Here is a 23,267-nt window from a genome sequence, read left to right as displayed (position 1 = left end):
GGAAATACACATTAACATGAATCCAGCATATTATTAGCAAAAAAAAACTGGCCTGTTCATAAAAAATAATAATAATAATAATACACAACATTGATGACATTGACCTGTTACCCACAAATCCCTGTGCAATCATGTTAACTATCTGTCGCTAAATCACTGTGCAGCATCTATCAATAACAGAAAGGTTAACTACTTAGATTACAGTTAAATACTCATATGAAACATTGGCCAATTATCTGCATTATTATTTTAGGTGTTTAGGCAGTCTTGTGTGGCATAATCATAGATATGCAAAAGGGCCCCACTGTTTTTACATAGGAGTGAGACACACACTATCTGTTGGTGTTTTTTATAGACTTTTGCATCTTTTTGTGTCTCTTTGTGGTCATTTTGTGGTTGTTTGGTAGTATTTCAAGGTCATTTTGTGTCCTATTGAGGTCAGTTTATTTATTTTTGGGTTATATAATGTGACTTTGTAGTCATTTTCTGTCTTGTGGTCATTTTGTGTCCACTTGTGGTTGTAAGGTGCCTTTTGTGCCTTACTGGGATGTATGTATGTATCTATTTTTTGTTCATTTTCTATCACTTTGTAACCATTTAGTGTCTCCTTGCGGTCATTCTGTGTCTCTTTGTAGTAGTTCTGTGGCTCTTTGTGGTTGTTTGTCCGTTTTGTTGTTTTTTTGTGTCTCTTTGCATCACTTTGAGGTCTTTTTGTGTCAGTTCGTAGTAATTTTGGGTCTCCTCTTTGGCAGTGCATGTTAATTTCAGTGACATTTTGCAAGTGAAGTCAAGGGGACCCGCTGACACTTTGGGTCCCCGGGTCCATGTTCTGCAGATCCGTTTAGTAATCAGTTCATGACCACAGTGGATTGTTTTGCAATTTTTAAAGCAAGAGACTCTGACATGCCATCCAACTCAGAAATAAACATGTATCTGCCAATAATTATTATGTTTACAGCCTAGTATTATATGCACCATAAAAACATGTTTAAACATGGCACTTAAAGCCACCCTACAAGTCATTACAGGCCCAGTTAATTTGCCACTCAATTTTATATGATTTAAGTGGTAGGGGGACCCGTCTCCATTTCTCTTTCAGCTGAGAAGTCCTTGGCATGAAAAACATTGAAACTCCAAAACAACTAGAAGCTAACAGACAAAATAACAGTATATTATCAGCACAGTACTCACTTGTCAATCATTGTCTTAAAGTCCAAAACACCAGTGATCAGTTTGGCAGCAAACCTAAAAAGACAGAACAAGATACATTGTCATTTTAAATATTAACTTCTATCCTTATGATCGTGAAATAATAAAAGTGCATTTTTGGGCTGAAAGTTTGAACATTGCACTTTTTGATTTGCACTTTCTGATCTCATTTAAAAAACAAAAGTGATCACGGCACAATGGAGCAGCATGATGTGGATGAAATACAGTATGTGGTGGTAATATGTAGCAAAAAGTATTGAGACAGATCATACTCAACTTGAGTTGTTATGGAAACAATAATGTGCAGAAGTGGGCCACAGCTCAAAAATCTCTTTCCTGTGTACATGCAATGATGCATGTAACATTTTTAAATTAAATGCACCATTTTTTTCCCAGCACTGTTTGGTGTATTCTTTTTCGGCACTTAAGTTTAGGAAACCTCTGAAGAAAAACAGTGCTTCATTGTGAGAGTTTAAAGAGGAGGACAGATACAGTGTGTTACAATTTCAATTGTGTTACAATTTCATATGAATTGACTTTCTTTAAACAGTAATGTACAGTGAAACTACTTCAAATTGTATATGGTTTTAGAACATATTAAGAAGCTTCTCTGCAAGTCTAATGTGATTCTTTTCATATTTGGACTTCTTTGGTGACATCACATCATTCAATAAGACTCATTTAACATATGTGTAACATTATATTGCTGTAACACAAGTCTTTCCTTCCTTTTTGGCTGCTCTAAGTACTGGTACCATTACAGCACGAATATACACACATCAAAATCCAAGCTGTGGCGTTACCAAATGTGTTTTCACTGCATGAAAAAAATGGGTGTGTGGCGAGAGAGAGTGTAAAAAGTGTCAAATGCTTTATGGTCAGGGTGAGATAGGTAAGAGTTGGCAGCCCAACACAACATATTTTCTGTACTAAGTTCCATGCACAGGCGCATGTAGAGCTGAGAATTAACTGCAAATCTTGAACTTTACATGCACTGCTGTATATATGCATTTGGTATTTTGAGCCCTGAATGGATCAAACCATTCATTAACTTTCAGTGAACCATGTGCATCCAAATCTGATAAGCTCAAAACCCTATCTGGCATACTGTGTGTAATGGATTTGTCTACAGAAATACCAACACTGCCATCTGTGGCTTCTTAAAGAATTCTTATCAAACAGTTGTAAATGGGTGTATTTGTGGAACAGGGGGAAATGTGTCCACTGTGTGTGCGATCACCTTATTTGTCCCTGTTTGTCACTGAAGTTCATGCGGGGCAGGACCAACCCAGGACTTGAATGAACCACCACAGGCAACCGGTAATCGAGGTAAGCAACCTGCACCCACCACTCTGATAACTACAAAGACACACAGATACAGACACAAGAAACAGATCAACATCACAGCAGAAAATTCAGTTTATTAAAAGGAAATCAGTCACATGTCAATGAGGTTTTCAATTAAATTGGGTAGAAAAAGAGAGCAAACAGGATGTGTCAGGGTGGTTTTTATATCTTACATTAAATCACAATACTTTACCCAGTTCTCTGTCTTCTTTGCTCTCTTCTCCAGGCTTCTCTGAAGTCTCTCTCCGACCCCTCCCGCCTTCTGAAACTCCTCCACCAGCTCTTTCGTGTGCTTCAGCTCATCCACCTCCACGATGGGCTCCAGGGCACTGATGTAGCGCTCGCAGGTCTGCTGCAGAGGGGGGACGGGCAGATTTGGCAGGCCTCTCTGGTGCGTCAGATATCTGCCAGTGACCCGCGTGGCTGATACAGGCTTCACCAGGTGACAGGGTTTCACAAGGCCACAGGGTTTCACCATCCCCACCTTCACCTGAGGGACAAAAGAGTGGACATTAAATACAAGTTTCAGGTGTCATTTTGAGAGTAGCATTATTTCCTCAGACAACTGTGAAAAATAACTCTGCAACACTGACTGATGGAAAGGTAAAGCAGTGAAAATACTCTCAATATAGTGTACACTTAGACTGATATTGATTTTTTTAAGTGGGACTTTGATTTAGTTGGCAAAAATAAGTTTTTGCTGCTGACCCCTCCACAGCAGTAGATTGTGTAGCTTCCATGTCAGACTCCTGCCTCCTAAAATCTACTGAGTCTAATACACCGATTATTGATAAGCACAAAATACAGCCCCACATCAAAAAGTCAAAACTAACATTTCAGTGTTTTGTTGCTGTTTTTGTTTCATTTTTTCTGTTAATCCTTATGCCCACTTTAATATAACACACACTTGTATCACTCTGTGGACAAAATGCACTTTTCAAAATCAAGCTTTAAAAAGTATTATCTTATATTAATATGATTTTCTACTTTGATTTAGTTTATTTTTTTAACCAACACGGGTCCTAATAACAAATATCAAATATTCATCAATTTTCAGAATTTCAATCCTTTAAATGCCAGGTTTTTGGCATGATCCCACTATGTCTTTAGATGAAAAAAAAACACAATGAAACAAATCATTTTCAATATACTACATGCAAAGTTGTTTTTTGGGATTTTTTTTTTTATTGATCACAGCCTGGGGTATGTCATATGTTTCTGGGTGTTTCACCAAATCGATAGCCAGTGGTTTCTTAAATTGTGACCCTATTCAAAACCAATTGAAGTATATTTTTGGTAGCAGTTCTCAGAATATGTGGCCACCCTAACAGTGACATGTCACCGGTGGAGGGCAGCATGTGCTCACTTTAAATTTTACATCGCTATGAAAAATACCAGCAGGGGCAAACTCAAATAAGTGTTAGGAAGAAGTAAATGGCAATGGTAAAATGAACAGCAAAAATATCAGGAGCTTATTTCCCATGCTTCCCAGTGCTCGTGCGACCTATAGTCAGATTAGACTGCTGTGTTTTTCCAATCAAACGCTAAATGATTCTGTTCTTAAGACTCTGACGATCAGGCGAGAAACACAACAATGAATTTTAAGCATCTGCTTGTGTTGTGAAAAATAACAGATCCGCCACACAAAGAAACAGCTGCCGTTGATGTTGGCGTCATAAAAACGGGGCCACATTTACCCTAAAGCCTTTGCATGTAATCTTAAATCGCAAATTATATTTAAATGGTCTTCACATATGTTACTGAACGCAGGTGCACTCATATTAACGTTATGCTACTGTCTCCAGACCAAGTACAAGTCAATATTATAGTCTCGGTCGCGCCTGTCCTTTAGTGTCATTTAGCTATATTCAATCTTAGCTCGCGTTAACCATAAATTCACCTTTGACCCAGTTAGCTTAGCTAACTGTTAACTATTGCTAACGTCACTTGAGTTCATTGCGAGCTAAGTTAGCAAACTTTGCTAACGTTAGCAAACATTCCTCTACCATCTCATTAACGTTTACTAACTAGCATTAACTGACAAAGGCTCTGTAAGTTGTTAGAAAGACTACTGTATTATTCAGTTTCAATAACGCTGGTTAAAATGGGCTTTTGGCCAGTGTAAACAAGCAGACGGTTGTTTCTAGAAGGTACGTTACTTACCATGGTTCTGCTGCAAATGCCCCACATTCTGTCAAAGTTACGCCCACTGAATCAGTCACGGCTCCAAGTCCAGCAGAAAGGAATGGCTTTTAGCTAAAGCTAAGTTTTTGGGTTTCTTTGCATCGGGGTCTTGTCAGAGCCGCTTCAGACAGACATACTAGAGGCACTCGTGACTTTACAGCGCACCGCACAACGCAGCCGCTCAACACAATCGCTGCAGGACAGAGCGTGCAGCTGTAAGAGCAGGTTACCCAGCTGTCTCAAAGAGGGGTGGATGTGACTTATAATAGTCGCTGATCAGGATATGCTGCTTGCAGTGTTTGCAGAAATTAACAAAGCAGGATATGGCCAGGAAAAAATGAATAATAATTATTATAATAACTATAACTATACCTATATATACATCATAAAAAATAAAATAAAAACAATTACATAAGTTCCTGAATATTTTCCCCCATTTAAAAAATTCTAATACTCTACTGTCTCCCTTGAAAAAAAAATCAAACTAGTTATTTTTCAACCAGTTTTCAGCTGGTTTCTGCTGACTTTCCTTGTCACCTGTATCTCCTTCCAAATTGCTCAGTGCTTGTTTCCCAGATATTTTAAAGAAATATCTGGGAAATATCTGAACCTGGGGCGCCATTTCCCTTTATAACCGTAGAGGGCAGTAATGAGCCATAACTGTTTTAATTCCGCCTGAAACCCACGAAGAAGACTGCAGCCTCACCATGGCGGAAACAGAGCAGCAGTCAGGTAAAGCACAGCTCAATGCTCCTGCTCAGCGTTAGCAACTTCTGTGGCACTTTTGCTCTTTTGTGTCGAGCGCTGGTAACATTAGCCGGTAACGGCACACCACACTGCCACACGGGACATTTAACAAATTAACTTTCCGTGTGTTAGATAAGCCCAGAAGGCTCAGCGCAGCTGTCCTCAGCCAAATCATCCATGTACATAATGAATAACTCAAAGTGATATTTGGACTTGTTGTGTACTTGTATACTAACGTGATGTCGTGGTCTGTGGAGTTTCGTCGTTTTAAACTCTTTAAAAACCTCAGCTGCAAGCTTCGCTTTTCTGTCTAGAAGGTGTTAGCTAGCACGTAGATAGAATTTGCAGGAGACAGACAGGTTTGAGTGCAGCACCACTGATATTCACCCGTATATTGAGAGCTTAATCAGGACAGCATGTGTTTAAAAGTTGGAGAGTTAAATTACTTCACGCTTACAAGCACAAACCAACCATTCTCAAACATTAAGATGACGAATGGGGCCAAGTGTTCAGGTTGCCATTGAATAAGCTCTCTGAGATTAAAGGTCCAGTACTCACAGGAGACAGATTTAAAAATGACTTGTCAAAAGAAAAAAAAGATGGAGCAGAGGCTAAGATGAACCTGATTTAGTCCTTGTTCAAGCTTCAATAGTACTTGGACCTACATTTCCCATAGTGGAAGTCAATTGACCCTTTCTGCCTGACACAGGTCTTGTGAAAAATCTACAGTAAATGGCAGACAAAATTAACACTGAATCCCACAATCATGTAGGCAAACCTAAAGTTAGCTGCCAGTAACAGAAACACATGTAAGATGGAATAATCCATCTCTTCTTAAACTGTTTAGGATCCACTCCTGAGGATGAAGCGCTTGACGTCATGGCCAGCGTCACCTTCATGGTGCCCAAGAAAGAAATCAGCATGGTGCAGGACATGGGCAAGTGGAAGCGATCTCAAGTAGGTGGCTGCTATTTGAACACAGTTTCAAAATGTTCTTTTTTCTTGTCTGACTTCCTCAGTACGAAACCACATTAAGAACATGTTTAGAAATAACATGAGTTTGATTCCGACATGGGTTCCTTAAATGAGCCTTTAATACCCGTCAGTTTCTGACAGAGTAAAAGTGATTTTGGCATTTAATGAATCTCTTTACAGCAAAAATGCTTACCATCAGCATGTAGAAGGCTTTGCTGAAAACTGTTTGGTTCCTGTCGTTGCATACAACCCAAATTCCCAAAAGTTGGCATGCTGTGTAAGACTCAAGGAAAAACAGAATGCAATGATTTTCAAATCTGTTCTGACCTATAATCAATTTAATAATGTACAATGAAAAGCTATTTTATGCTCTAATGTTCAAAATGATTAACTTAATTGTGTGCATTTTTTTTTTGTAAGTATACACTCATAGTAAATTTGATGGCTGCAAAAAAGCCATCACAGCACCTGTCCAAAAAAGTTTGGACAGGTGCGAGTTTATGGTGGTGTTACATCACATTTTCTTTAGCAACACCCAGTAAGTGTTTGGGAACTTTCTGAAAAGTTTTTAAAGTAAAATTCTTACCCGTTCTTGCTTGATATATGACCTAAGTGGTCCACAGTTCGGGGTCTCTTTTGCTGTATTTTGTGCTTCATAATGCACAACACTTCTTTTTTTTTTCTCTTGGTCTTTTTTGACATTTTGTTTATTTGGTTTCACTTCTTAGCAATAGTCATTCAGTCATCTTTTTTTGTACACTATAGAAACAATAACAGATATGGAACAAGGAGTGCTTAGCGTTTAGGTGACTGAATAGAAATAAAAATATGAAGTTGAATAAACACGTTTAAAACAAAAGATGGGTGTATTGGGAAAATATACATTTTCCACTTCTTCCAAATTTCTTTAAACGTAGTTCCCTGAAACCTTATTGAAAAGTTGATTCTGTGCATCACAAAGTTTTCATATATTATACCAGCGCTCTACAGACAGGGCATCTGACTCAAGCCTTTTCCTTGTAATTGCTTTTCAAGCAGCTAAACTCTGTATTCCAAATAAGTACTTTGTTTGATACTGATTAAATGTGATTGGTGTCCCACATACAGTCACTAATTCTGTATACATCTAAGCTAAAAAGTGTTCCATACATGTTTAATGGGAGTCAGGTCTAAACTGCATACAGGTCAGTCTAATAGCTGCACTCTTTTACTATGAAGCCATGCTGTTGGAACATGTGCAGAATGTGTCTCATTGTCTTGCTGGAATAAGCAGGGACGTCCCTGAAAAAGGTGTCATATGAATGGCAGCATATGTTGCCATTCACATTCATCTGAAATGTGGACTCGTCAGACCACAGCACATTTGTGTCAGTCTGTCTCAGATAAGCTCGGGTCCAGAGAAGTCAGCCGTGTTTCCTGATGTTGTTGATATCTGGCTTTTATTTTGCATGGTAGAGTCTGAACTTGCATTTGTAGATGCAGTGATGAACTTTGGTTACTAACAACAGTTTTCCAAAGTGTTCCTGAGCCCATGGAGTCACATCCTTTATACCGTAATCATGTTGTTTTTATATGTGCAGAGATTTCTCCAGATTACCTGGTGTTTTTAGCATTTCACAACTTTTATTTCCCAGTCCTTTGTTGTCCCTGTCCCAACTTGTTTGGAATGTGTTGCAGGCATCACAAACAATAAAGTCTGTCGGTTTGACGATTACATGTATTGTCTTTGCACTGTATTTAACCGAATATAGGTTAAACAAAAAAAAGCTAATTATTGCATTCTTATTAAAACCACGTTCCAACTTTTTTGGAACTGGCATTATGGATGGGTTTGTTATAATTAATGATTTTCAGATTGATTCTAAGCAAATTGTAATAAAAAGTGTATGAAGTGATTGAAGTTATTAGGTTCTTGAAGTGCATATGTGAAGAGTTTTCCCTGCTGTTGTCCGTCACAGTGGAACTTTTGCCTGATTGTGATCAATATCAATTTTGTAAATGCATTCCTATTAATATCATAAAATTGATTTTAGTTATTGTGCCATTTCCTCTTACTGCACATCATAACACAGTCCAGTTTTCAACACGTGTCCCCCTCTTCCAGGCGTATGCTGACTACATGGGCTTCATTCTGACACTCAATGAAGGCGTGAAGGGAAAGAAGCTCACATGTGAATATAAAGTGTCAGAGGTATGTTATCTTTCGTATCAATGACTTCTAAAAGCATGTGCTGAAGCCTTTTACATCTGTGACAACCAATCACATCTGTTAAAATAATAAAATACACAGCCACTCACACTGTAAAATAAAAGTATCTGTCCCCTCCTTGCTCAGAGTTGCTCTTGGAATTTTCCCAAATCTCTCCTAAGCTAGGACTCCTTGCTAGACACTTTTAGGCTAAGATAGTAGCTCTTCGAGTGCATTCTCAGAATTTTTATGAATATGGCCCCTGAAGGCCAGCTGCAGAGGATCTGAGGGACTTGCCATATATTTAAAAAAGCATGTCTGAGAGATAAGCTGGTCCTAGGCCACTCTGTGATTTAAAAACTAATAAGAGAATATTAAAATCGATTCTGAAACTGGTAGGCAGCCAATGCAGTGACTTCAAAGTAAGAGTTATATGTGTTCTCTGTCTGGTCTTTATCAGGACATGGGCTGCTGCACTTCATGCATTCAAGGCATTGCAGCTTTGTTTGTATAGCACATTTCATACAACAGGGCAATTCAAAGTGTTTTAATGAAGAAATGAAATAAACATATTAAAGGATATAAACAAAAAATAAAAAAGTAAAGATAAAAGGTAAAACTAATTACTAACTGATTTACAATTCAGTGTGTGTTTGCAGTGTTTCCAGTAAGCTAATAAAATCTTACATAACAGACACAGTAAGCCCACTCTTCTGGCTGTATTAATCACTTTGCCTAAGATCTGACCTAAGATCTATGCCTGCTGTCTCTTCTCTGCCTCTGCTGCCTGGCCGTTTCAAGATAAAACAAGACATTCAGAGAAAAATCTATTGGTGAATCTGTGGCTACTCTGCATTATGTAAAGTACAAGACAGTTTTAAGCAACATCATCTCAGCAGAGTGAAACAAGCTGTGTTTGTCTGTCTGATTACACCACTCAGAGGGTTTATTGTTTGCTCTTTATTTCTCTTTATGTTCTTAAAACCCATCATTTGATGCTAATGATGATGATGATGATGATGATGATGGTGACGGTGACGGTGATGATTATGGTGGTGGTGGTGATGATGATGGTGATAATGGTATGATGATAGTAATAATAACGCTAATAATGGTAAAGATAATGCTGATGACCATGATGGTGACTGTGATGATGATAATGCTAATGATATGATGATGATGGTGATGATGATGATGATGATGATGATGATGATGATGATTATGGTGGTGGTGGTGGTGATGATGATGATTTTGTTGTGTGACAGACGGTGGAGAAGTTACTGGATCTTCTGGACACTCTGGACCGATGGATAAACGAGACCCCTCCTGTTGAGCAGCCATCACGCTTTGGTAATAAGGCCTACAGAACCTGGTATGCCAAACTAGACCAGGTTAGTGTGTAAACTCATGCACACATGCACAAATACTTACACATTCAAGAGCTCAGAGTATAATTTAACTGATATTCCAGTGTCTGGTACCAGAACACAACCATTTGCAAATCATTTTTTACCTTTGCCCAATTTATTACAATACAGAGACAGTTATTTAATGTTAAAACCGACAAACTTAACTGTATTAATTGTGAAATATACACTCATTCTGACTTACTGCTTATCACTTCTGAGTGAGGCAGTTCACACCATCCTTTTTAGGATATTACAAATTTCAGTTTCAGCCTGAGATTTACAAACTTGCTCATTACAGTGCATCAGTCTCATGGCAGCAGACACACACTCTCATGGTCAACTTGTCCAGTGCATGGAACACACACAGAGTTTGCTGCAGCGCTGAGCTGCTGTGATCAGAGCTGACTCTGTCCTCTGTGTGTGTACACCGCAGGCAGAAAAGGCTGAATGTAACTACATGTTTCTACAACTCTTCACCCAAACACCCAAACACAAAAATGTATTCATATTCATTTATTTTTTAATACTTCTGTGCTGGTGATAGATGTGGCTGAAGGCACTATGTTAACGTGTTGTTTCTTCAAATTTAGCACAAACGTTTGCTTAAACTCAGCGATAAACTGATTTAATTTTGGTGGTCATAGGTCAAAGGTCACTGTGACCTCATTTGTCTCATTCTTTTTTCCTTTCTTTTAAAGATTTTCTTGGCTTTAATTGCCTTTAATGGACAGAACGGTTTAAGCATGAAAGGGGGAGAGAGAGAGAGGGTGGGGGCGACAGGCAACAAAGGGTGGAGGCCAGAATTGAACCTGCGGCTGCTGCGGCAAGGATTCAACCTCTGTATATGGAGCGCTGCTCTATCCACTGAGCCACCAGGCGCTCCTGTCTCATTCTTTTTAACGCTCAAAAACACCTTGAGGGAATTTTCTTTAAATTTGGCACAAATGTTCACTTAGATTTCACAATGAGCTCATTAGATTTTGGTGGTCAAATATCATTGTGACCTCACAAAACATGTGTTTGGCCCTAACTCAAGAATTTATACACTAATTATGACAACACATTACACACAAATGTTTAATAAGATAAAATGATGACATTTTATATAAACCTTTATTTCATCAGGTAAGTCCCACTGAGATTGAGCTCTCATTTTCATGAGAGACCTGAGTACATAAAAAAAAAACATGGAACAAACATTTTGAAATGCACAATATCGATCATTGGAATTTAAAAAAAAAAATAATAATTAAAAATGATGATAAAATACAATAAAGAGCCAATTGAGACAAGCTGAAACAGTCACAGTTAAAATCAATGAGAATTTTGACTTGGTTTTTGAACAGGCGCATTGGAACCAGAGTATCAAGCATTAAGGCACACTACAAGTCATTCCATGTGTATGGTGCAAAGAATCTAAAAGCACATTTTTAATATATAAGCATATGTAACTCTGTGTGTGTGTGTGTGTGTGTGTGTGTAGGAAGCAGAGGCCCTGGTGTCAGCTGTGCTCTCTGCTGACAGATGTGCTGCAGCTCCAGAGATAGCCGTGTACCTGAAAGAGTCTGTGGGGAACTCCACCAGGATAGACTATGGAACAGGTAATCGAGCTGCCGTTTCTGTGTGTGTGTGTGTGTGTGTGTGTGTGTTTTATTTCAGTCCTGTTCTATCATTGTATACAGAGCACTCGGGTACATCAGCAGGTTAGCATGGGACAGTACGGAATTGACAAATACAGAAAAAATCAGGGGTCCTTGGGGACATGTGTTGCATGTTTCAGGATAACCTAGAGAAATGGGGATACGTTTGTAATTTAGGCTAAAATTTAAAATTAAACCAAAATTTAAGTTTATTTAGGATATCATTTCAATCCTGCTTGGAGCTTCGTCAGGTCAAAATGTTTGAAAAGATGAATCCACACTTATATTTATACATAATGCAAACCAGTACGCTGGTGAGCTCTATGGTGGCAGCTGTGGTTACCCATCTGAACCACTTAGGGTGGTAAAACAAGTGACAATTAAATAAATTACACAGAAAATACATAGAAAAGTACATATGGAAAGAAAATCAGTCAATGCCATAAAACATATTCCAATTAATAAAATCATATCAAGATTCTTTATATAAACATTCATCTTTATATCAGAATACTTCATACTAAAATAGTCTACATCAGCAATGTTCAGAGTTTTATTAAATTAGGGGTTAAGGGAGTAATCTTCAGTACATACAAACTGGAGCATGTTAGATCTCCAAGAAGAGGAGGAGATTTGGATACTCTCTTACTCTCGATGACACACAAGAGTAAGTGTAAATTAGTTTATTGTTGTTGGTTAATATAACAGGTATGCATCTTCCCTCATTGAGATTTTTATTCCTTTATTGAATCTGGCCTTTTTCTTTATTGGAAAAAGGCCAGATTCCAATATTCTTTTTTGGTGTCTTTTTTGTATATATTGAGGATTATATACAACGTTGATTTAATACAGCTTTGAACATAGGTAATGTAGACTGACAGTGGTTTTAATATAAACTTTAGTGATGAAGGATAAATTTTATTGTAAAGAATCTCGATATAATATTTTTATCAATTGAGATATGGTTGGTAACATTTTGACCTGACAAAGATCTAAACAGGATTAAAACATTGTGTGAAATAAACTTGTGTGGCATGGAGAAATTGTGCAGGCATTACCCTTTTGCCTCATACCCCCCCCTTTTTTTTAGCATTGCACCTTCGTGATGTGCGTAACATAACATGCATAACTACCCTCTCTCAAACTCAAATTAATTAACCATTTTTGATTCATATCTAAATGCAACCATTTTTGGCCTGTTGTAACATTGTTAAGAAAAATGCTAAATAAATAAAGTTGTTGTTGTTGTTATAATAATAATGATAATAATAATAATAATAATAATAATAATAATAGTAACTCATAATAATAATGATAATAATAATAATGATAATAGTTATTATTATTATTATTATTATTATTATTATTATCATTATGTGTCATGTTGAGAGACAATTGAGTAGCTGCTGTGGTGTTTATTATATATTTTTAAAATGTGGCACTTTCTGCAAATTGATAGCAAAAGTATCAGAATATGGATGTGCAACACAGAAATTAATATATCTTTGGCCACATGGAGGCGCACCGATACACTGTAACTGCATTACTGTGTTGAGAGTTAGTGAGTTCAGTAAGTAAAGCTTTATTTATATAAGGCTTTTTAAAACACGCTGTTACAAAGCGCTACACAACCTCATGTACTCAGATAAAATAAATGAGTGAATTATCAAAATTCAATAAATATACAATATGGAACACTGTATAATGAGGGGAACACACCAAAACAAACAAAAAACACATGGAGTGGCTTGATAGGAAGGCTCGCCTGTAAAGGAGGGTTTTTTTTAACCTTCTGAGACCTAAACCGTCAGTAGTTTTCTCGTACTGCATTCAACTTCTAATATGTGAGCAAAGTCTTCTAATTACCTAAAACATGGAACAAAAAGGTAATCAGCAATTTTGCAAGAAATATCCCACAAAAATGCAAAAAAATAAAATAAATAAAGGTGAAAAGATTATTAGATAATTATCAAAAAAAGTAGGGGAAAAGTCCCAAAAACATAATTTTGATTATTATAATTATCTATTTAAAATTGTTACAGAAGTATATATAATTAAACATTATTATGATTTAATTGCTTTGCATTTTCTTGTTTGTTTTTGTTTTTTACTTTTTTTTTTTCATTCTTTTTTGCTCCCCCCTCGGTTATTTTCTTTTAATTTTTTTAGTAATTCTTTCGCTAATTTTTTGGGTAATTTCTTGCTAAGTTGCTAATTATCGTCAATGGCGTCAAGCCAATTTGCTCAGGTTTCAAAGGGTTAAAACAGTCCAAAGAATCAGCAAGTCTGATGAACTGGAGAAAATTGTTTCAGAGAGTCGGGGCTAAAAGTGCAAATGCATGATGAGCTTTTGTTTTGCAGCTGGAGTCGGGGGACAGATAAGAGGCCAGGATTTGAGAACTGGAGTGGTTGAGAAGTAGAATAAGGAACAAGGAGATCAAAAAAGTAACCGTGGGCGAGGTCGTGCAGAGCTTCATATGTTATCAACCGGAGCTTAAAGTTTACAGAATTTTACCAATGGAGGAATGCAAGAACAGGTGTTTTGTGTGACAGACAGCTTGTTCGCGTTATTTCTCACCTGAAGGAAACAGGACTGCACGAGCTCAGTGACACGGTGGTCAAAAAACATATACTGCTCAAAGATGATACCCAGGTTGCTATATTAGTGTGTAGTGGACCATTAAACGTATAGGCTTGATTAAGAGCTTTCTAAGGTGTGCATCCTACAGCAGTGAGAAATAACTGGGTTGCCCACAGATCCTGTTCATCTTTGACTTGTGTGTATTTATCCTCTCAGGTCATGAAGCTGCCTTTGCCGCATTCCTCTGCTGCCTCTGCAAGGTCGGAGCTCTCAGGGTCGATGACCAGCTGGCTATCGTTTTTAAGGTTTTTAACAGGTGAGCTGTTACTGCTGCGGTGCGCTCCATGTTAATCCAGACTGCACAGATAATGGGATGGATGGGGCTCAGGAGACGGTCATTTCGCACTGGCTGTCAGTGAGTTGAAAAAAGTACATCAGTTTATTGTGTTGCAGCCTTTATAATAATCAGGAAAAAAAAACACCATTTATTCCATATCACCATATAACAATATCTAATCTCTCTCTCTCTCTCTCTCTCTCTCTCTCTCTCTCTCTCTCTCTCTCTCTATATATATATATATATATATATATATATATATATATATATATATATAAATAAATATCTTTATATTGCACAGCCCTACACTAGCATGACATTAGCTTAACTATTGATCACTCTGTTCTGAAACTTCTACATCATTGTGTGTGTGTGTGTGTGTGTGTGTGTGTGTGTGCGTGTGTGCGGTGCGTGCGTGCGTGCGTGCGTGCGTGCGTGCGTGCGTGCGGTTGCAGGTATCTTGAAGTGATGCGGAAGCTGCAGAGGACCTACAGAATGGAGCCAGCTGGGAGCCAAGGAGTATGGGGACTGGATGACTTCCAGTTTCTGCCCTTCATCTGGGGGAGCTCCCAGTTTTTAGGTAAGAGCCTCCATACAGCAATTCAGTCAAACTTTCAAAAAAAAAAGCCCCTTTGTGTCTGAGGGAGGTGCACGTGGGCATGAGCTCAGACATGTAATGGATACATTGTTAATGTTACACTTTAAGGGAATAAAAGTATTAGTGGCTGTGTACAATTAATATAACCAATAGGCATTTATGGAAGTGTGAAAGGAGGGGTCTGAAGTATAAACGCGTGTTGATATGAGCTGAGTAACTGAGACTTAATGACTGATTGTTTTTTTATTGATTTTATATCCTGATTAAAAAAACTAATTTTCTTACCAAAAGAGTTGCAAATAAATGAGTAAATCTGTTAGTTGTTGAAAGACGACAGAAATTTAAGACAGAAAGACAGCAGAAAAATAGATTAAAACAAAACAACAAAACATATCAAATATTTTTAAAAGAATACGTTTACTGGCAGATGAGCTAAGGAGTGAAGTCTTCTTTTTCTACATAAACAATGTCGGTGACAGAGCTGTCCCCTTTTTTTTTTTTTGAACAAATTTGTGAATTTGTTCCCATACAACTGCATTATGTGCTGCAATTCCTTAACCCTTTGAAACCTGAGCAAATTGGCTTGATGTCTTTCATGACACGGGAAGAAGTAATGAGCAACAAAATAAATGACCCAAAAATTAGCAAGAAATTATTAACAAGTACAAGAAGATTACCAGAAAATTTAACAAGAAAGAAAAAAAAAACCCAAACAAACAGAGAACTGACTTGGACAAAGTTCTAAAAAAAAAAAAGACGATAATTTGTAAAGTAATTTTAAATATTTAACAGTGATAAATATTCCCTAGCTATTCCCTAGAGACATTTTTTACATTAACCAATTTCAAGCAATTTGTTGAACATACAACATGCAACAACATTCTTACCCATCATTGGCTCATTGCCTTTTCTCCCACTAATTTTAGGAAAGAAATTGTATTATTTGATCAAGTTTTAAAGATTTAAGTACTTGTGAAAGTTGTCTGAAAGCAGCACAAGAAAAGTGATGTTGCTCCAGGTTTCAAAGGGTTAAGTATCCTGAAAACCTCCTCTTGAAGCAGTCCCAAAGGGCTGCATATCCTTCACATGAATCTTTTGAGGTTATACAGTTGATGTTGCTCCCACTCTCTCTTTACACGTCTGTAGTTAAATTTATAGAAATTAATTGCAATTACATCACAATAACTGTTCAGAAAAAATAGTTTTACTTTTGAGCATAAGTAGTTCAGACTGCAGTTGGACCTTGTTTATTATTGTATGAAAGGCGAAGAACAGAAAGAAATTAGGAAAAAAAGAGAAACAAAAAAAGAAGCATATTATACCATTATATTATAGTTGCTACCTTGCACTCACTTTATTAGGAAACTGTAGAAAGAAAAAGTTTGACACCAGTCCCAATGCACCTCTGGTTTATCTCGCTTTCTGATGATAATAGAAGTCATATGTTGCCATGGTTACCAAATGATCCTGCATAAATATTGGCTGCACAGTAGTACTAGCTCACACATCAGGAATTTTTCATTCACGCTCAGCAGAGGGGTTAAATGTTTGTTTGACTTCTGTGTTTGGGCTAAAATCACATAAATCGTGATTACATGTTATTGACTGATTGATTTTCATTTGTTATTGAATTGATGTGTGATACTAATGCTGTTGTATGCATGTGTTGGGCATACATGAATCAACTCCAGGCAGCAGGAGCAGATCAATTAATCTTATTTCTTCTAATGCACTGTATCTGCAAGACATAGCTCTTTGGCCTTTTATCCATTGATCCATGATGCATACGCGCAACCAACACAACACACATGCCATGCAGTTTACATTGCCACTGTTTCTACACTTTTTTTCTCTGTATGAATTGTTGCTTTATTTTCTTTTTCTTTCTTTCTTAATGTTTCTATTGTCTGTTACCTGCTAAGGGATAACAGAGTTAAATTAGCAGTCCTGCTAACGCTGACATTTTTACATTAGTACTTTATACTGATTGTCATTAATATGCTGTGTCCCTTTTTAAAGAAAAATTTTGTTTAATTAAGCCTAAATAATTTGAGTTAATTTGAATTCAAGCTTAAGATGAGGACGCTGAAAAAAAATCAAAAAACATTCTACTATGCTATCCAAAAGTCAAGGCTGTGGTTCTGTTCCTCCTGTGTGATGGTAAAAGGTTCAGATTTGAGTCCACATGATGACAGCTCCGCAGTGCCGGGAGGTGACGTTGGGGGGGGCAGACATCAGTCGATGTGAAGGTAAATGGCAACATCTGCTGGTGAACATGTGCACTCACAGCTCATTCTCCCCTCAGATCACCCAACATTGGAGCCTCGGCACTTTATCGATGAGAGGGTGGTCAACGAGCATCACCAAGACTACATGTTTCTGGAGTGCATCAAATTCATCAATGAGGTGGGAAAATGAAACGCACCCCCAAAATTGTCACATTTGGTTTCTTTTGGTTTGACTCAACCATTCAGAAACTTGAGTCCATACTATGTGGGCAAAAATTTAAAGTAACACTTTACTGTAGATAACTTTGAAGCCATGTGAGTCAATATTTTTGTACTGACAATGGATCAAAAGACAATGTGTGATGTAAAAAAGTGTTGCTCATAGTGACAAAGCCAAAGAGAATTATTGATTATCACAGAGCATTTTAGCACATTTCAGTACATTGTTTTGATTCTGCAGCCTGCCATCTTTATAAGGTGAATAAGGCTTTAAGAAAAATTCACACACCTTCTTTTTCCATATTTGTTTTCTAGGTTTGCTTCTTGTTTTTAACTTTAAGGTTTCTTTAATCCCCAATTACATAAAAAAACCAAAATCAAACTCATCTTCCTGTTTCAGCATCTAGCCATGTAGACACTTCTAGTTTTATTTTCAGATTTTTGTGTCCCCTCAATTTCCAATTACGCCCCACCAGAATGGAAGTGAATGTAAATTATTTTGAAAAGCATTAAAAATTACTTATAAAAAGCAGCATTGGAATCTCATCCCAAAGGCGTGTACCCTGATGATTTGGGTAATTTACAGCACACTGGGACCATTGTCTCTGCAGCGAGTAGTTCCAATGAAGCTGTTTACTCTAAGTTGTTTTTTAAAAAAATACGTTAAAGTTGAGATGAAATGAAAATTCCCTTTTTTTAACCCCTTAGATCATTTTTTAAAAAATTATTCTTGTATCAAAATTACATTTTTTTATCCCTGTAAAACAAAATAGGACATGTGCTTATGTAAGCTTGAACCAACTGATGTCAGCCAATAATATCACAACCTCAGTCAAGAAATTCCCAAACAACCCCTGCTGTTTCACCATATGTGTTTTTTTTCTTTCCCTTACCTAAAGGATGGTTGAGAACAAACTGCCAATTCTGCATTACAACATTGGGAGTTATCTAATTATCTAAAGAGTACTGCCCCCCTATTGACCATTTCACTGTGTGGTTGAATATCTTTACATGTATTTGAAATTCAGATTATTTTTTCCCATCGTTCACTGCATACTTTTAGATTATTAAATCACAGAATTTTGAAAAATAAAATTAGATATCACTAGGGCTGGGTGATATGGGCTGAAAATTATATTTTGATATTTTTTAGGCTATATCTCGATACACGATATATATCTTGATATTTTTTAAGTCTCCACAAAAGCACTTTACTAATGCTAGAACTGGAAAAATTAAAAAATTAACCTTCTTAATGTGACAATATTGTAGGAATGACTTTTGTTACTTTGACAAATGAACACAATTAACACCATTTTTGATCAATAATCATATTAGTAATGTGGATGTAATGACTTAGTAGGTAAAGGAAAGTGTTAAAACAAGTAGAACTGTCTGATAAGTTGAGAAATGTACATCACTTAATTGTGCTGCAACCATTCATAAGGGATTTATTTCATATCACCTTGTAACAATGGCCAATATCTAAGACGATATATAGTCTCATATCTCAATATGATATAATATCTTTCTGTTGCCCAGCCCTACATATCACCATATATTCAATACGTACATACTATGTGTACTTTAAGAAGACATTGTACTTATTTAGTACTGCTTTTTTTTGGAGTTAAATTGGTCCACCTCAGCTTTGTCAAGGAAGAGGAAGACAGAGGAAGGCAGATGGATTGTGTTGGACGGCTGCCAGAGCAGGAACCATGCGCTTTGTTTTTGGTTTCGGAGGAAAAGGAGGGGAGGGAAGTAGAGGAGGGCGTTGTTGGAGCAGCTACATCCTTTTCCTCCTTCCCTCTCAGAGGCACCACCTCCTTCGCTCTCTTTCCTCCTCCTCCTCCTCCTGCTGTTTGACCTCTCCCTCCTCCTCACGGTCATGAAAGGATGCTGCTGTTGTGTCAAAAAGGGAGAAGGGCCTCTGCGCCGCTCCTTATCCATTGCTCACAGTTTTTGTGATTTTTTTTTTTCTCATATTTTGTGTTACTTTTGCAACTAGAAATACCAGAGATTCTGAGACCAGTGAAGCATTAACTTGATTAGCTGGATGTTGATTTGACTTGATCTAGAATCGACTGCTTTTCCTTGGGTTTCCGGAGGTTTACTCTGAATTTATTTCTCGTATTTTGGCCTCTGAATTTAGCTTATCGAATCTGAGCAACTTGAAAATATATTTGTTGTATTTTATACCCGGTATTTTGGCAAGTGAATGTGGCCTATGGAATTTAAGAATCTTAAAGATATATTTTTGGATTTTTTTAAAATGTGAATTTTCGACTCTGAATATGTGAATATTGAAAAATAAAGGTGAAAATAAGTAATTGAAATTTTAAAGAATTGACTTTAGACGCAAAAAAATATATATATATATATATATACATAATTTCAATGCATAATTTGATGGCTTTTTAACCCTGTGAAACCTGGAATCGACATTAGTTGTCTTTCGCTGCATTCAGACACATTTTCTAAGCTATATGACCCTTTGAAAACTGAGCAAATTGTTGGTTTCTTTTGAAAACAAAGGGGAAAAAAGCAATGACCAACTTGGCAAGAAATGCTACACAAATTACAAGTAATTTTACCTTAACATTTCTTTTTAAAAAGAGGAAAGGATTTTTGGAAAATAATCCAAAAAAGGGAAAATGTCCAGAAAACTATATTTATGATAATGATTATTTTATATTAAAAACTATGTTACAGAAAAAGTGTAATAATATATATACAATTAATACACACACACACACACACACACACACACACACACACACACACACATATATATATATATACATATTTTGTTTTTATTTTATTTTTTGTTTTACTCTCAGCACTTTTTATTTTTCTTTCTCTTGTTTGATTCTTGGCTTATTTTGTGCTTGTGTTCAGGTAATTTTTCTTGTAACTTTTTTTTTTTTGCTCATTTTTAGGCCATTTTTTGTTAAGTAGGTAAATGCCTTTTCCCTATGTCATTGAAAGAAATCAATACAATTTGATTAGGTTTCGAAGGGTTACTTCAAAATCTGATGAAACAGATTTACTTCCATACGTTTTTCTGTTTATATCACTCTAAACTGAATATCTTTGACATTTGAACTGTTGATTAGATAGAGATATGTGAAGAAGGACTGAGTGCTTATATGATAACATTTTTGAGTTTTGCAAGGACTCCCAGCATGCACAGGGGCAATAGACTCTTGGATCTGAGCCTCATTTTATGGGTGCTCCACAATCTTTTCCTTCTTACTTTTTATACAGTAAGTTATTATGGGGAAATGTGGTTTATTAACTAACTCAAATTTAAAATCTGTTGTTTCAGTCCAACTATGCACACTTTGTAAATGCTACATTACATACATTTCAGAGCTGAAATCACAAATTCTTTATGTTTTCTGGCCCAGTGCGGTCTGTTTAGCTGCGCTTCGCTGTGGTCCTGCTGGTCAGCAGGGCGGCAGTCTCCTCCCCTTAGCTGCATCCACTGTTAGTTTTTGTATTCCCATTTTAAAGCCTCAAGTTTGGCATTTCTACCGTTTCCATCTTTGGTTTTTGGAGCCAGAAGTGACCATATTTAGATTAAGGCTGTGCGATATGATGAAATATATCGGATGGCGATTTTTAAAAAAAGCCTATTGTGTGGTACTATATCGTTTAATTCGTTTACATCATCTGATTACACTTTGCGTCCCTCCACGTGACCGAGAGGGCGTCTACACATCAACACTTCCAGCCCAAGATAAGCTGGGTCCTTCAGAATAATAGCACCATGGGTTTTGCTTTTATTTATTTAATTATAACAGTACTTTATTTAACTTTACTATAACAGTATTTTATTTTACATTAAACTTTATTTAACATAACAGTATTAAATTTTATTATAAAAGTAGTTCATGTAACTTTATTTTATGGCAGTAGCTGCTGGTATTTTTGTAGTTTACAGTTGTTTAGAGATTTCAAAAATATTGTTATACATATTGGGTATCGCGATACAGCCTAAAAATATTGCAGTATTATTTTCAAACCATATTGTTCAGCCCTGATTTGGATGAGGGGGTGGAGCTGTGGAAGAATGAGGGGTGGATCTGTCTTGCAGACGGCCTGTCACTCAAGCAGCCCCGCCCTTAAATATGAGTAACTTTGGGCCTTAATAAAACGTAAAGTAAGTACAGTTGTCGTGAATGATGAAATTAGCTAGAGACATCATGAGGAGGTAGATTTGGATTGGTGGATGTGTTACAAAACACAGGACTTTCCTCAGGAGACTAGTGTTTGGAACCCTGCAAACTTTGAGGGACCTTTAAGTCATTTTAAGGTACGTCCTCACCATGTTTCCTTTTTTCTAACCCTAATTACAGAAACTTTACTTGTCTAAACATAACCTCCATAGGGTTATGCAGGGCACTACTTTTAAGGATTTCATAAAAATTTTTGTGTGTGCATTTTGTAGGATATCATAGAAACTGCTGTATGACGATACATTGTTTTGGTTTTTTTTTAGCTAAAAAAGTTGGTTTAGGCATTAGTTACTCTATATTCTCTGTTGATTTTTACTGCTGGAACATGTCTGCATGGGAAGTTTTTGCTTTCGAGGCTTTTAGTGTGGATTTTTAATGGTAGACAGTGCTGCTATTGTCCTTAACTGTCAATTCCCTGCTGCAGTTGTAGACTATCAATAATTGACATAGTCAACATGACGTCACCCAATGGAATTATTAGTTGGCCATTACCATGTCGGGGGTTTTTTTGAGCTGGAAGTGACCATATTGGGGCGAGAGGGAGGAACTGTGGAGGAATGAGGGGTGTCTGACAGTTCCTACTTCCAAGCGCATATCCATAGCATTATGTGACCTACATTAGCGAAAAAAGTGTTTCAGTTGCAGTTTTGCTATATATGGCTCTTTTGAATTGCCTGAAATACTGCCTCAAGTGAGCGTAAAAACTTTTTTGCTATAAACGGGTGTTTCCATTAGCCGTATTTTATTTTCAAAATTTCGGTTTGTGCAAATTGAGGGTTAATGGAAACCTGCCTAATGGCTGACCTAACTTGAACAGTATTGCTAACAGTAACTTGGTTTTTCAACTGGAATGCGGTCAACTGGGGTGTGGCGCGGTTTTTCAGCTCCGACTTCCAAGCTCTTACTGTTAAATTGAAATTAACTGAGCTTTAACCGGATGACAAAACATGTTAAATATGTTTTTTTCTTCAGTAAGTGAAAGCGAATAAACATGATAACACACTCTGAGGCCTTTATTCCTCTCTTGGATCCATTACTGGCCTTATTCAGCCCTGACTGCAGGTTTGTTTTCCCTCTTTTGTTTACCGTTGCTCAGTCGGGCCTCGGAGCATGCTCTATACGTACGCCCCAGTATTTCCCTCCTATTCACACACATGTGGATACTTCAAACTCATGTTCTTTTTTTTTGATTCACACACAAGGCTCCAGTGTGCGTGCGTGTGTATGTGTGTGCCGTCCTAAACATGAGTCACTTCCTTCCCCACATGCTGCTGTGAATCACTCCTTCCTCCAGGGAATACGGGCTGTCTCCACCCCCCTTTCCTCCCTCTTCCATGCCCTTCCCCCATGTGTTCTCATGCGAG

The 23,267-nt window shown here is 37.1% G+C and overlaps 2 protein-coding genes across 2 annotated transcripts in view; one reads left to right on the top strand and one right to left on the bottom strand.

Moving 5' to 3' along the window:
- Nucleotides 1-1,187: 1,187 nt before the first annotated feature.
- Nucleotides 1,188-4,979, bottom strand: LOC121959646 (carnitine O-acetyltransferase-like). Its single transcript, XM_042509071.1, has 4 exons — nt 4,720-4,979; nt 2,750-3,046; nt 2,450-2,568; nt 1,188-1,245 (listed from the first exon to the last, which is right to left on the bottom strand). Exons 1-4 carry the CDS (start codon nt 4,744-4,746, stop codon nt 1,188-1,190), a joined length of 501 nt encoding a protein of 166 aa, XP_042365005.1. The 5' UTR covers nt 4,747-4,979.
- Nucleotides 4,980-5,430: 451 nt separating this feature from the next.
- The window catches only part of ptpa (protein phosphatase 2 phosphatase activator), a 30,567-nt gene continuing 12,730 nt past the window's right edge, over nt 5,431-23,267 (top strand). The window contains exons 1-8 of the mRNA XM_042509070.1: nt 5,431-5,472; nt 6,335-6,444; nt 8,567-8,653; nt 9,916-10,041; nt 11,543-11,660; nt 14,497-14,596; nt 15,073-15,197; nt 17,521-17,621. Of these exons, the coding sequence (XP_042365004.1) occupies nt 5,448-5,472; nt 6,335-6,444; nt 8,567-8,653; nt 9,916-10,041; nt 11,543-11,660; nt 14,497-14,596; nt 15,073-15,197; nt 17,521-17,621 (792 nt within the window). The 5' untranslated portion in view covers nt 5,431-5,447. The remainder of the gene's footprint in view (nt 5,473-6,334; nt 6,445-8,566; nt 8,654-9,915; nt 10,042-11,542; nt 11,661-14,496; nt 14,597-15,072; nt 15,198-17,520; nt 17,622-23,267) is intronic.

This window comes from Plectropomus leopardus, chromosome 20 (assembly GCF_008729295.1).
Source record: "Plectropomus leopardus isolate mb chromosome 20, YSFRI_Pleo_2.0, whole genome shotgun sequence".
NCBI lineage: Eukaryota > Metazoa > Chordata > Actinopteri > Perciformes > Serranidae > Plectropomus > Plectropomus leopardus.
This window is presented reverse-complemented; position numbering and strand designations above follow the sequence as displayed.

Excerpts from the sequence above, each read along its gene's own strand:
- LOC121959646 (XM_042509071.1), bottom strand. The coding sequence starts at position 4,746 with ATGTGGGGCATTTGCAGCAGAACCATG. Across the intron at positions 3,047-4,719 it reads GCATTTGCAGCAGAACCATG|GTGAAGGTGGGGATGGTGAA; the intron begins GTAAGTAACGTA and ends TTTGTCCCTCAG. Across the intron at positions 2,569-2,749 it reads CAAAGAAGACAGAGAACTGG|TTATCAGAGTGGTGGGTGCA; the intron begins GTAAAGTATTGT and ends GTGTCTTTGTAG.